At 41.6% G+C, this 13484-nt stretch overlaps 1 protein-coding gene across 1 annotated transcript; it reads right to left on the bottom strand.

Moving 5' to 3' along the window:
- Window positions 1-12143: 12143 nt before the first annotated feature.
- LOC145483753 (uncharacterized) lies at window positions 12144-12980 on the bottom strand. Its single transcript, XM_081462297.1, has one exon. The coding sequence runs from the start codon at window positions 12740-12742 to the stop codon at window positions 12338-12340; it is 405 nt and encodes a 134-aa protein (XP_081318423.1). The 5' UTR covers window positions 12743-12980; the 3' UTR covers window positions 12144-12337.
- Window positions 12981-13484: the final 504 nt, after the last annotated feature.

Here is a 13484-nt window from a genome sequence, read left to right as displayed (position 1 = left end):
ATCGTGAGACAGAGAAGGACGAGTCCCTTCAAATCGTAGAGGCCGTTATTCAGCAGGGGTGGTCTGATGAAAAGAGCGCCCTGCTTCCTGTTGTCTCTCCGCCGGTATTTCGACATGAGAGACGAAATGTTCGTTTAAGATGGGCTTATTTACAAAGGAGAGAGAGTGGTAGCCCTAAAAGCTGCTAGAGGTGATCTGCTCAGTAAAACTCTCACCTGGGAGTTAACGGTTGGCTTAACAGAGCACGTGAGCGTCTTTATCGGCTTTGCATGACTGGGACATTAAGAACAACATATCTACATGTGAAGCCTGTAGAGAATACGAGCGAGACTAGACCAAGGAAACACTCAAGAGTCACCAAACGCCTAGTCGGTCCAGCAGTACGTTTTAGCTGACCATTTCCAGTTAGAGGGAAAGTGGTGACGTCTGATTATTTCAGTGACTTGTTTGAACTTGACTACCTACAACGTCGGTGTACGTAATCAGGAAGCTCAAAGCGCATTTCGCAAGGCACACGAGAACAGCTTGACCGATAACGGATGCAGTTTTCTTCTAACGATTTCCTGAAATTCTCAAATGAGTGGGACTTTGATCACCGTACTAGCTGTCCCTGTCATAGTCAGTCCAATGGCAAAGCAGAAAGTGCTGTCCAAGAGGCCAAGAAGATTCTCTTGAGATACAAGAAGGCTGGTTCAGATGCGTTTCTTGCTCTGCCACAGGAATACACCGCCTTCGGGAACTCAAATCAGCCCAGCTCAGCGCCTTCTTAATCGGAAGAACCAAAAGTATGATCTTCTACCCACGTTTGCTTGTTTACTTTATAAACCGTCTGTAGCTGAGGAAGATACAACCTACACCAAGCTCTGCCTGCGCCAGCAACAGCAAGCTCGTTATTACAACAGAGGCGCCCGTAACTTGGACCGTTTGGAGAAAGGCGATGCTGTAAGATTTGAGCCTTGGCAGGTTGGACAGAAGGAATGGCAGAAAGGAGCTGTTAAGAATCGTTTGAGTGAAAGATCCTACGAAGTGGAGCTTCCACAAGTTCATCTTAGGAAGACCAACGAACCTCCCGCTACCACCTATGACACTCAACATGAGCAGTGTAACCAGCCACAGCCGTAAGAGCCTGTGACTGAAACATATGAGGTGCCGTCTCAATCTGCGGTTGAAGTGACGACGGAAGTACCTCCACCAGCTACACAGTACGTCCGCAGAGCCCGAGACATCTTGAGCACCATGTTTTAGCCTAAGTGCCTAAGCTGTGAACTGTTGCAACTTAAGAACTCTTACAATAGCAAGTATCAGAACGTGTAGTGAATTTATAAGAATGTCATAATTTATGCGTCCGTTGTCAGCTGTGAGATGTACTCGACGGTTAGGATCGCTTCGCATTAAATCAAATTAAAGCTGTTCTTGAGAGTTTCAAACGTTCTCTTGTGCTGTTGAACACTTGGCTTTCTTGGGAATCTAATCAATTTACAGCTATTGTGATTCTAATTAAGAACTAGAAAACATGTACCGTGTTTCTATCGAGTTCTAGTATAATTCTACTAGCGTTCTATCACGAATGCTTCTATCCTCGAAGCTCACAGTTTTCTTCGAGCTACGCTCTCGGAAAACTGTCAGCTTCTCGGAACAGATAATGTCCGCGGAAAAAATAATCCCAGCATATTTCCGCGCCAAATGGAGGCTATTGTTATAATCCATCTATTGTTTATAATCCATCAAATCTTTTTGCTAGTGTGCGATTGGTCTTAACATGTCACGTTACTGAATATCTCCCCAGCTAAAACGGGGAACTATCCGAGTGATATTCCCCAATTTTCAAAACTGCGCGTGTTGCGAAAAATATTTGGAGGACAATAAACACGATAGCCTCCACTTGGCGCGAAAATATGCTCGGATATTTGTCCTTGAACATTATCCGTTCCTCAAAGCTCACAGTTTTCCTCCAGCTACGTTCTCGGAGCAGATAACGTCCGCCGTGCCAAATGGAGGCCAATGTTTATATACATTTGTTTATGTAAACCATGTTTATTTCGATAAGAGAAGCCAGAGTACACCCGGGAGTACACGCAGTTATGCTTCTAATTCTCTCAAGAAATATTTGTTACAAGCGTTGGCGATCTGAAATTGAATTCTAAGTGTCGCCAACAGTTCAAATGCCTTTCCTGGAAAATATTTTGTCCAGTACAAGTTAATACTTAATTAATTAAAAACACTTTTACCGCAGGCCATAATCTATTCATTGCTAGTTCAACTTCACGTGCAGATCGCTATCTGACATTCGATCAAACTTAGTTTTGAACGCCACCAAAGTAGACCAAACATGCAAAGTACGGGCGTGAACGCACTGTTCTAATCTTTGATTACTACTAGTAATAGGGGTTTATTTTAACCTTAAAATCTTAGTGTCCTTCATTTTTTTTTTTTTTCATGGTAATACATTTTTATCCTAACTAAAAGCATAACTTCTAAGCCACGCTGGTGATACACGGGAGTGGAAGGATGGAGCGATACACTGACCCCGGGGGGGGGGGTACTCCCTTATATGGGCTATATATGTATGTGTGGTCCCAAAGGATACGATTTTTCAGCCGTTTTGGTCATAAATAGAGTATAGATTTTAGCTGATTTTGGTCATAAATAGGATATGGTTTTTGCACTCTAGCCTTCATATGGGTAAGTTTTTTAGAAGCCACTTTTTCATCATTATCGAAATGAAAAACAACAAAAGCCCTTCACAAATTATGTTTATGGTAACTTCACATTGGTCTGAACTAGGGAACCAATCATAACGCAGGTCTGAAACAGGTTTTGATTTAAGGGTCGGGGTCATAAATAGGGTTTCGAATTTTTGGTCAGGTCATAAATAGCGTAGGGAATATCGCAGATTTTGGTCATGAATAGGGTAAGGGTTTTGGGAAGCGGGCCGCACACCCTCACCCAATTTTTCTGGAGGTACCCCTCCGGGATACTGACCAGGCGTGCGTTTCTCAAAAGACCCAAAAATGTCTAGATCTTGGGCCCGAAAGCTTTTCAGGGCTCTTTTCGGGTGATTTGCTCGGGTCCCAGAAAGTGTGCGTCAAAGCCCCCAATCGAAAACACCTTGATTTGTAACGTGATTTTGGTCTTAGCTTCTGACTTTTTCGTGTGGTATTTGTCACGTTTAAATGAAAAACAGTCTGGATATGGCATATTGATGAAGTTTTCTGTCGACTAAAGGCGCTTGGTTTCGATGGACAGTATTGTAAAGATTTTCGCAGGGATGGATGGGAACTGTTTGGAGGGACTTCTACTACAGCGGAGACTCAAGGTTTTTAACTGCGCTTTTAAGCTTTAACTTGTTAAGATGCAAATGTTTAATTTACTTGTAGGTGTTAAGAGCATATCAGAAATAAATCGAAACAAAAGTCAAAACTTGCAGCGATCTCACCATGGAGTGAAGTGACCGTACATGTAATTCTTACATCTCATCGTTCTAGTTATTATTACATTGTAAGTTAGCTCACTGACTAGGGCTGCCACGAAACAATTTTTTAAATGACCTTTAAGAGACAGTTGAAAGAAATTTGAAGTCTTTATTCGAAAGGCATTAGTTAAAGGTGACACATTGTGGCGGGAATTTTTGTGTAACCGCATCTTAAGAGACTAAAGCATATGTCACAAAATAAAGCTCAAGTAAACTTAGAAATAAAGCTTACAAAATTTTTCATTTTAAACATAACTGACTTATTCATGAGCCGAACTTACTTCAAAATTATTTAAGTTTAAAGAATCAAAGAAATTCCAACTTTTTGATTCAGGTACCAAACTTACAAGTAATGAGCAAAAAAAATTGACTTCTTGCAAAATATGTTAATCAAAGGCTCATGGATGAATCAGATGAATGTAGAAAAGTTGGTTGAATAAAAAGAGAAGAGGAATTGATCATTGTGGAGTTCTTCTTGGTACAGCAGTGAAAAACAGGAAAATAAACATCCTTTGATGCATGGGTTCTGATGTCCAGTGGTTGCTTATTTGCACCCTTTAGGTAAAGGTCAAGTCTGAATACAGGCCAAGTGGCCTACCAGGCCGGAGCTTATCCCGGTTTCCGTAGCATGAAGCGACTACGAGTATTTCTACTGCCCACTGGATGGGATGCTATTCCATTGCAGGGCTACCCCCAGCATTAAGTTCGCCAGTACCATTTTACACAGGGGTAGAGAGAGGCACTGTGAGAATAAAGTATCTTGCCCAAGAACGCAACGCAATGTCCATGGCCAGGGCTCGCACCTGGACTGCTTGATCCAGAGCCGAGCGCACTAACCATGAGGCCACCACGCCTCACACCCTTTACACTGTAGGTGGCTGAATTTGATCTCTCTTGAAATTATCTTATAAATCATAAATAATTAGTTATTACATAATTGAAAGTAGATTTCAACAGAGTGCAACAACAAAAAGCAAGATGAACACTGCTTTTTATTAGGAGAATTTTCTTATTATTAAGCTAAGAGGAGACATTCTAGCCAGCCGTCTCCTATACATTCAGATTATACAATTTTTGCTGAGTTATAAATAACAATCTTTACAACAGCAGGGCACACATGTAGTAGAAGTACAGCATGATAACCATCATTTTAAGAACTGAATGGAAATTCAACAGGGATAAACTGGAGCAGTTAGGATAACTTATACTTCAGATAAACATATTTTTGCAAGATTGGTATTTTCTTAATATGGACAGATTGACACATTCAATTTTTGCATTCCTTTATGATGGAGTCTAGTGGTTTCATTTAACTGTAGTCTTAATAATTATAAAGACTGATTGTGATACTCTACATGTATATGAACATGATATAGAACTGCAAATTTTAAGTTTCTGTTATATAATTTCTGTATTCCACTGTAAAGCTATAGGTTCATTTCTTGAGTTACATGTAAGGTTTGACACACATAGCGAGTTCAGATGGATTTCTCTTGTTGACATTCTTGACTTTAAGAAACATTCATGGATAAAGTTCTAAAGTGTTTCCAACTCCGTAATTATACATGCAGTTTGGTGAGCCATTTTATATGCTTGTAGCCAATGTTTTTTGCAAAGAATGAGTTTCAACAGTTCAAGTGTCAGCTGACTGAAGTCTTAAAAGCATCTCGTTCTCTTTGTAAGCAGGAGAATTCTGCATCCATCTGTAATTCTCAGATTAATTCCATGAAGTTTTAAGGGTGACGTGTTGTTAAAGTCAGTTTCTACTAAGTCTTTTGATATTATTTTTGGCAGCTGATAAACATGTATAGCATCAGAAATGTTGTTAATATTAACATCTGCTTACTGTCACTTGCATATTATACTGTAGTTGTTATTGCAGTGTTCATCTGGGTTATATGAAGATGCACAATAGTAGAACTTGCTTCACCTGCAATACACAATAAATATAATAGTGACACATTTTTAAAGGGTGTAAATGATTATATGCAGAAACAATATTGTATATCTTTAATTTGCTTCCCTTTCTCCCCACCCCCCTCCCCCTCCCCCGATAAAAATAAGCTACTTACCTAACTAACGTGTCCAAGTGATATTTCTTGCTTTTCTAGAAAGGGTTAAGAAAGAAAATGCCAGTTACATAATGTTAAGCTCTCCCTCAAGAAACATTGCAGCTAAAATAATTCTTTTAACCTGAAAAAAATGCATTGTTATGTACAGCATCTGCAAATTGTGGTAGAGTTAAATGTAATTTTGGATCTCTATGAAGACTAGCAATTTAGGGACAGTAAATTCAAACCATTCTTTGTTTCTGCCAATAAATTTTCTGACTGTTTTGCTGTGTCAGTTAAATAGTTGCTTGATACATTTAGATACATGACTTGTATTTATTTGTTATGTAAAGTTTCCATAGTCAGCTAAATTATATATTTATTTTATTAAATGATCTCATATGAAACATGTACATACAGGGAAATATTCAAACAGCTTTCATAGAAATATAAATTAAGGCCTATGATCACTGTAGTAAGACTCCAGGGTACCTGCTGATTGTGGTACGTTGGTATAAACATGATCTATCTGTGCATGGTAGTCAGTAGTAAACTGGTTAATCAGTTGAGTGTATCCATTGTCTGTTATAAGATATTTTTTTAAGAGCCTTTTGTTCTGAATTTGCCCGCATTAAATCAATATTGAAATCCCCAAGCAGTGCAGCTGGAATTGTAGATTCTATTAATACTGAGTCGTGAAGATGAGTAAGAGCATCAATTGTAACTTTAGTTTTCGAGTGATAGATACCAATGATATGAATATTTGGAATTGGTTGGCTTAACACCATAACAGTTATATCTGTATGGAATTTTAGTACAATTCAATTTATTCTTAATGTACAAGGTAGTTCCATAGCAAGATCTTATGTTAGACTGATTACAGTCATTCCTGCATAGAGTTAATTCACTAAGCTGGAATGCATGATCTCTATCTAACAGGCAAAGTTTTGATTCAACATATCTTTTGACATCAGCTTCTTGAATGTTGTCATCACTTCACAAATCATCTATGAGGAGGTGGAGATCTAACATTCTGAAACAAGATTGTTTTTGTTTGGGGTGAATTGTCAGTCGTAACACTGCTTAAGGTACAAGGCTTACTTGTGTTCTTAGTCTGCTCATTTCACTTTTAACTTTCTCACTAACCTTTATTTTGTTTTCATTCAAACACAGAATATGCAGTGCAGAGTTGTTTTGTACACGGCTCAAACCAACATAATGCATGTGCTCTCTTGTGGATGCTGGAAAATTAACAGCTGCGTCATTTAATATGTTGCCTTGACAACGGTAATGTTACATATTCATGACACAGACGCCATTTTGGGTCTACATTCGAACCACGTTGTTTAATGCCATTGCTTAAACAATAACTCAACACATGCACAACTATGCATAATGGTCAGCGGTATTCTCATATATAACATCCCCCTCCTTTACATTACAATCAAAGAAACAAATGAGGAGAATAAAATAAAATAAAATAAAAGAACAATCAACTCAACGTTAATCAATCAGTGTCTGTCACTGTTCACGTTCCAAGAACTGTCCTTTGTTCCAGAACAAGTTGTTACAGGTCTAGTCTGATTGGTGTTTTGACTAGTCTTCCACTTCGAGTTGTATACTGGGTCGGATCTTTAGCTTCCACTGATGAAGGTGGCACATCACCGGCTGGGATTTCCTCATCAGCTGAGGGATTTAAGTGGTATTCCTGTGGTGAGCACTCCGTTTGTGGGCTTGCTGGAAATGTGGGTGCCGCATGTGTTTTGTCTGGCTCAGGTTCTGTCTGTTGATTGATGTTTCCATGACGTTTCTGATATCCCATATGAGACTTTGTTGGGTCGTTCGTTAGAGCCACTCGATTACGTCTGATTCTTTGGCTGCCTACCTCTACTACATATGATCTAGGCAAGACATGTTTCTCCACTACTGTTGCCGCTCTCCATTCCTTCGACTCTGGCTCCGGTTTTACTCTGACGTGATCACCCGATCTGAGTGGTGGTAGCTCTTTGGTGCCCTGGCGGTCATGGTAGTACTTTTGCTTATCCTTGCCATGATTCATTCTTGCCTTTATCTTCTGGATGCTGTGTGTTTCAGGCTCCAATAGACCACGTGCCATTGGTAGTATTGTTCGTAGCCTGCGTCCCATAGAGAGCTGTGATGGGGACAGGTCAATTCCTGGAAGTGGGGACGCCTTGTACTCTAGGAGTGCTTTTCTCTTGTCTCTGTTCTTTCTCCATAGAGACTTCACTGTTTTAGCTGCGGCTTCCGCCTCTCCATTCGCCTTGGGGTGTTTTGGGCTTACTAGAGCATGTTCAAAGCTGTAACTTTTGGCAAAGGTCTCAAATTCTTTGCTTGTGTACTGGCTGTTGCACTCAGTGACTAGTTTTGGTGGGATGCCATGTCGACTGAAATGTTCTTTTAGGACTTCAATGGTCTCCTGAGATGTGAGATCCTTCAGTTTGGTCACCTCAATAAACTTAGAGTAATAATCAACTAGCAACAGGTAATGTTCACCTTCAAAGGCAAATATGTCTGAAGCGGCCATTTCCCAAGGCAGGTCTGGGACAGGGCTTGGTATCAAAGGCTCTTTCTGCTGTGCAGGGGCATAGTCATGGCACGTGGTACAGTCCTTGACTTTGTGTTCTATCTGTGCACTCATGCCGGGCCAGTGAAGGGCTTCCCTGGCTCTTTGCTTACACTTTACGATTCCCAGGTGTGTTCCATGTATTATCTCCAGCATGGCTGGCCTCATCGACAGGGGTACTACGATTCTCATTCCTCGGTAGATTACTCCATCTAGTACCGCAAGCTCATCACGTGTGTCCCAGTATTGGCGGATGCTGTGTGGGACTTGTTGCTTTGTTTCTGGCCAACCGGCTTGAATCATAGCATACAGCTCATGGAGCTCATTTGCTGTGTTTTGTTGGAGTTCTGCATATTTTGTTTCGGAAATCGAGATTCTTTCCAACATGTTTACTTGTATCTCTTCTTCTTCCGGTGGTGCCTCATTTAGACTTGCGCGGCTGAGGGTGTCTGCGAGGACTTGCTTCTTGCCTGGAAGATATTCCACTTTTAGATCATAGCCACTCACTTTCAGCATCATTGCCTGCAATCTTAATGGTGCTGTTGCCATGGACTTGCGCAGTATCATTTCTAGGGGTTTGTGGTCAGTCTGGACCAAAGTTGTTTTTTCCAGAATGTACTCCCTGAATTTCTGAGTACTGAACACGATTGCCAGCATTTCCTTCTCTATTGGCGCCCAATTGAGCTCTGATGCTCGAAGTTTACGGGATGCATAGGCTATCGACCTTCCCTCTTCCAGTAGGACAGCACCCACTGCGCTCTTGCTGGCATCACATTGTATGGTCACATCTTTTCTGACATCATAGTAGGCTAACACTGGAGCTTCACAGCACATATCCTTAAGCTTCTGAAACGCAGCTGCTTGTGGCTTGTCCCAGTGGAAAAGTACATCCTTTCTGGTTAGTTCCCGCAGTGGTGTTTCGACTGCTGCTAGCATTGGGAGGAATTTGGCCAGATACTGAATAGATCCCAGAAACCGACGGACATCTTTCGTTTCAGGAGGTGGCATATCCTTCATAGCTCTTACTTTTTCTGGATCTGGTTTGAGGCCTTCTGCTGAGATAATGTGGCCCACATATTGAACTTGCTGTTTTCGTACTCAGACCTTCTCAAAGTTCAGCTTAAGGTTGTAGGTTCTGGCGCGGTTGAGAACTGCCTCAAGGACTGAATCATTGTGGGCGATGTCACGTCCAGCGATGAGTATGTCATCCATAATGGCGTTTGCGTGATCAATATCCTCAAATATTTCATCCATGGCCCTTTGGTACAGCTCTGGAGCTGATTTGATTCCAAATGGTAGCTTTAACCATCTGTATCTGCCAATTGAGGTGTTCATCGTTGTCAGTAGACTGGACTCGTAGTCTAGTTTTATCTGGAGATACCCACGTTCAGCATCAAGGACTGTGAACACTTTTGCCTCAGGTATCTTGGCTGCAATTTCTTCTACAGTGGGGATTAGGTAATGCTCCCGTTTCACTGCTTTATTAAGATCACCTGGGTCAAGACAGATCCTGATCTTCTCACCTCGACTTGAAAGTATCATAGAGTTAACCCAGTCAGTGGGCTGTGAAACGTTGGCTAGGTGTCCTTCCTTTTCCATTTCCTTAAGCTTGGCAATGATCTTGGGAAGGAGTGCTGCAGGTTGTCTGCGAGGCCCATGCACCACTGGTGTTGCTTTGGGGTCAATCTTGATAGAGTACGTTCCAGGCATGGCTCCGGATGCACTTTGCAGGTCTGGGTACTAGTCAAGTAGCTCCTTTAGGTTTGGATCTACATGTGCCTGTAACATATGTACCCACTGAACCAAGTTGAGTGCTTGACAAACTTTGCCTGACAATATTGGCTTCTGCTTACTATCTATGACATAGAAGTTCACATTTAACTCCCTGTCCTTGAATCTTATGGGAAGAGTGACATAACCTTTGGGTGTGATTCGGTGTTGGCTGTATGACACCAGGTTCTTCTTGGTTTGTTTGATCTGGGCACTGGGTGCTACTTGCTTGAGCTGAGTAGTGTTAATTACACTTGCATAGGCACCAGTGTCAAGTTGACAAAGCAGGGTACTGTTGCCCACTTCTACAACCTCCCACCATTCTTCATTTTCACATGTTTTCTGCTTGTCACTGATGCCATTCATTTTTAGGCTTGCTACATGTAGTAGTTGTACATCACTGTTAGGACCTTCCTCATCACTAGAAAAGTCTTCTCCAGGATGGACCATTTCATGCAGTAAGTTTACATTGCTTTTCTTGCTTCTGCAAACTTGGGCAAAATGTCCAATTTTTTTGCACTTGTTGCATGATTCATTTCTGGCTGGGCATTTTTCCTGTGGCTCGTGGGCATTGTATCCACACCCATCACATGTTTGAACTTGGTCATGTTTCTTCTTGGACGAGCCATTCTTCTTAGACGAGCCATTCTTCCATGAAAGTTTATTGACCTCCACTTTCGGGTCTTCACCAGACATCAGTTGCATTCCATCCTTGGTCGCTTCGAACATCCGACCGATGTCAATTGCCATTTCCAGGGTAAGGTTTTTACTTTTCTCCAAGCAGCGTTGCCTTCCTCGTTCGTCCAGAGATTTGCATGCGATGGCGTTCCGGATCAACTTATTCGACTCGCTCCCAATGTGTGGCTTCATAGCTCAGTTGGTAGAGCATCGCACCGGTATCGCGGAGGTCACGGGTTCGAATCCCGTTGAAGCCCTGATTTTTTCAGGCTTCTTCTTTCCAATTGCTTAAATTGGAAAATTAACTGCGAGGATCATTCTTCACTTTCATCTACAACCGCAGTTCATATATGAATTATTTCATATAAACTTCACATTATTTCACTCCTCACGGGAAGATATCAACTCAATTAATTGACCTCGCTCCCAATGTGTGGCTTCATAGCTCAGTTGGTAGAGCATCGCACCGGTATCGCGGAGGTCACGGGTTCGAATCCCGTTGAAGCCCTGATTTTTTCAGGCTTCTTCTTTCCAATTGCTTAAATTGGAAAATTAACTGCGAGGATCATTCTTCACTTTCTTATTCGACTCTGTCATGTCTAGACCATGGGCCAGGAGCTTAAGATCGGTGAGAAAGGAGTCAAACGTTTCCCCTTGTAACTGGCGTCTTCGATCAAATTTAACAATGGCTGGGTGTTTGTAATTGTAATTATGTTTACAAAACACTGTCTAAGTATAAAGGAGGCCGTGTTTTCACAAACGATTACGGTACATGTTCACGATCGAGGTTGTAACGCGTTTTTTGTCTTTGTTTTTAGAAATCTGAACAAAAGTAACTACACATTATATTCATTTAACTTAATATCGCCTGAGACTGTAGAAAATTTTATCCAGGCTAGAGCCAACTCACAAAGACACTCGACAACATCGTGTACACAGCGACTTGCGCTTGCCTTGGAAATTCCCATGGTATCTCCGGGCCGAGTAGTTTCAGAAAGTTGTAGCATAAGATCGTAATGCTGTAAGGACCTAATAGAGGATACAAAGAATTTTTTTTGTTTTCATATTGGGAAAAGGTCAGTTCTCCGTTCCGGATGTGACAAAGTATTATTTATTTCTAACAACGCTCACTTGCGTACTGTAACGGTCATTTCGCCCCCAGTCACTTCGCCCCAACCAAAAGTCATTTCGCCCCAAAATATCTTATACAAAATATCTTATACGAATTCTTATACGTTGTAATCCCTCAAAATACACTAAATATCACTTCGTTCGATTATTTTCCTCAACACGAATTCTCATCCGTTGTAATCCCTCAAAACTCCGTTAATGCACGGGAACTTGAACTGTTCTTGTTAATTCTTATAGTTGTCGGCCTCATAGTTTTGCTTACTCGAGAAAAACGACATTCGGTAAATGTCGTCTCACTTTTACCGCGCGTAATAGGTTGAAAACTTGCCATGACAACGCAGCAATGACGTACGTACGCTTCACATTTCAGGACTTTACGGCGATGAAGCACTGCTAATCGTCTGCTTTCTTCTTGTTCTTTTACTTTGAACAATAATTTTAGAGAAGGGAGCTTTTGGAAAAGATTATAAGTTTGAATAAAGATAAGTTTGCATAAGTTATTCGGCTCTCTCTATGATTTTATATTTTTATCAAAAGAATTGTCACGTTTTTATTTTTTTTTTCTGGATTCTATGTATTGCATTGTTGATCATTGCTTTTATTTTATTTGGTGGCTCCTAAAGGAGCCGTTTGTTTTTTTGTTTGTTTGGTTTATCCGCCTAGTCCCTCGGTGCAGGCTTTCAGCAACCGCTTGGCTGACCGTTCGTTGGCCTCGTATTGGTCCCACAAGTCGAACAGTTTGGTCTGGAGGTCGCGGTATTTACGTCGTTGGATCCTTTTGAGTTTCCTGTCCGACACAAGGCGGATCTGCAGGGCAGTAAGTTTGGCCTCTTTGTACAGGAGTTGAAGTAGGAGGTACAAGGGCAGCTGTCCACGTCCGGAGGCTCGGCGGTTGAGGCCATGGTGCCACCCCTCAATGTCATTGTTGGTCCTCACGGCTTTCTTAAACACCGTCCAGTCTACCGGGCTCCAGGTGGTGCCACTGATCCAGTTGCCGGTCACGTACTCAGCCTGCGTCCAATGGAACACGCATCCCTGCAGTTTGACCTGCGGCATCACTTTTCTCAGGGCTGCCCACACTGCTCTCAGGGCGTGGTGCCAAAAAAAAAGTCTCACCTTGAATTAACACAAGTTCACACATTGTGCGTGGGTACGTGTGGCAAGAAAACAACAATACAGTCTTCATTATCAGAAGTTCTGTGCAACTATACGCGCAATAAATCAAATACATTTTGCCTCAATGAAAAAAAGGTTTTGAGGGCAGTTTGTTAAACAACGCGCGTTAAGCCATGGATGGTTTTCGAAGTTTTTCAAATACGATCGGCCATCGATCGATCAACGGACTTTGTTTGAGTTTGTTGCTATGTAAGTGCTACAAGTGAATGCTAAATTACGCGCGTAATCAAACAAAGATATTTAGACTCAATCGCACTTAAAGAGGGGGACATGGGGGGGTTCTGAACACCGCAACACCGCAGGGTAAAAGTCGTTGGATGGTTTTCAAAGTTCTTCAAATACGATCGGCCATCGATCGATCAACGGACTTTATTTGACCTTGTTGCTATGTAAGTGCTACAAGTGAATGCTAAACAACGCGCGATATTTAGACTCAATCGCACTTAAAGAGGGGGACATGGGGGGGTTCTGAACACCGCCAAAAAAAATAACGAACACCGCATCACCGCAAGAAAAGTCAACGAAACACCGTCACCACAACTCGTATTTTAGCGCCATGATTCATTCATCTACACTTAAAACAATACCTTTATACCTCAATACTTTTCTACAAAATAAACAC

Source organism: Orbicella franksi, chromosome 4 (assembly GCF_964199315.1).
Source record: "Orbicella franksi chromosome 4, jaOrbFran1.1, whole genome shotgun sequence".
Lineage (NCBI taxonomy): Eukaryota > Metazoa > Cnidaria > Anthozoa > Scleractinia > Merulinidae > Orbicella > Orbicella franksi.
The sequence above is the reverse complement of the archived record's forward strand: the minus strand, read 5'-3'. Positions and strand labels throughout refer to the sequence as shown.

Coding starts and splice junctions, on each gene's coding strand:
- LOC145483753 (XM_081462297.1), bottom strand. CDS start 12,742: ATGCCGCAGGTCAAACTGCAGGGATGCGTGTTCCATTGGACGCAGGCT.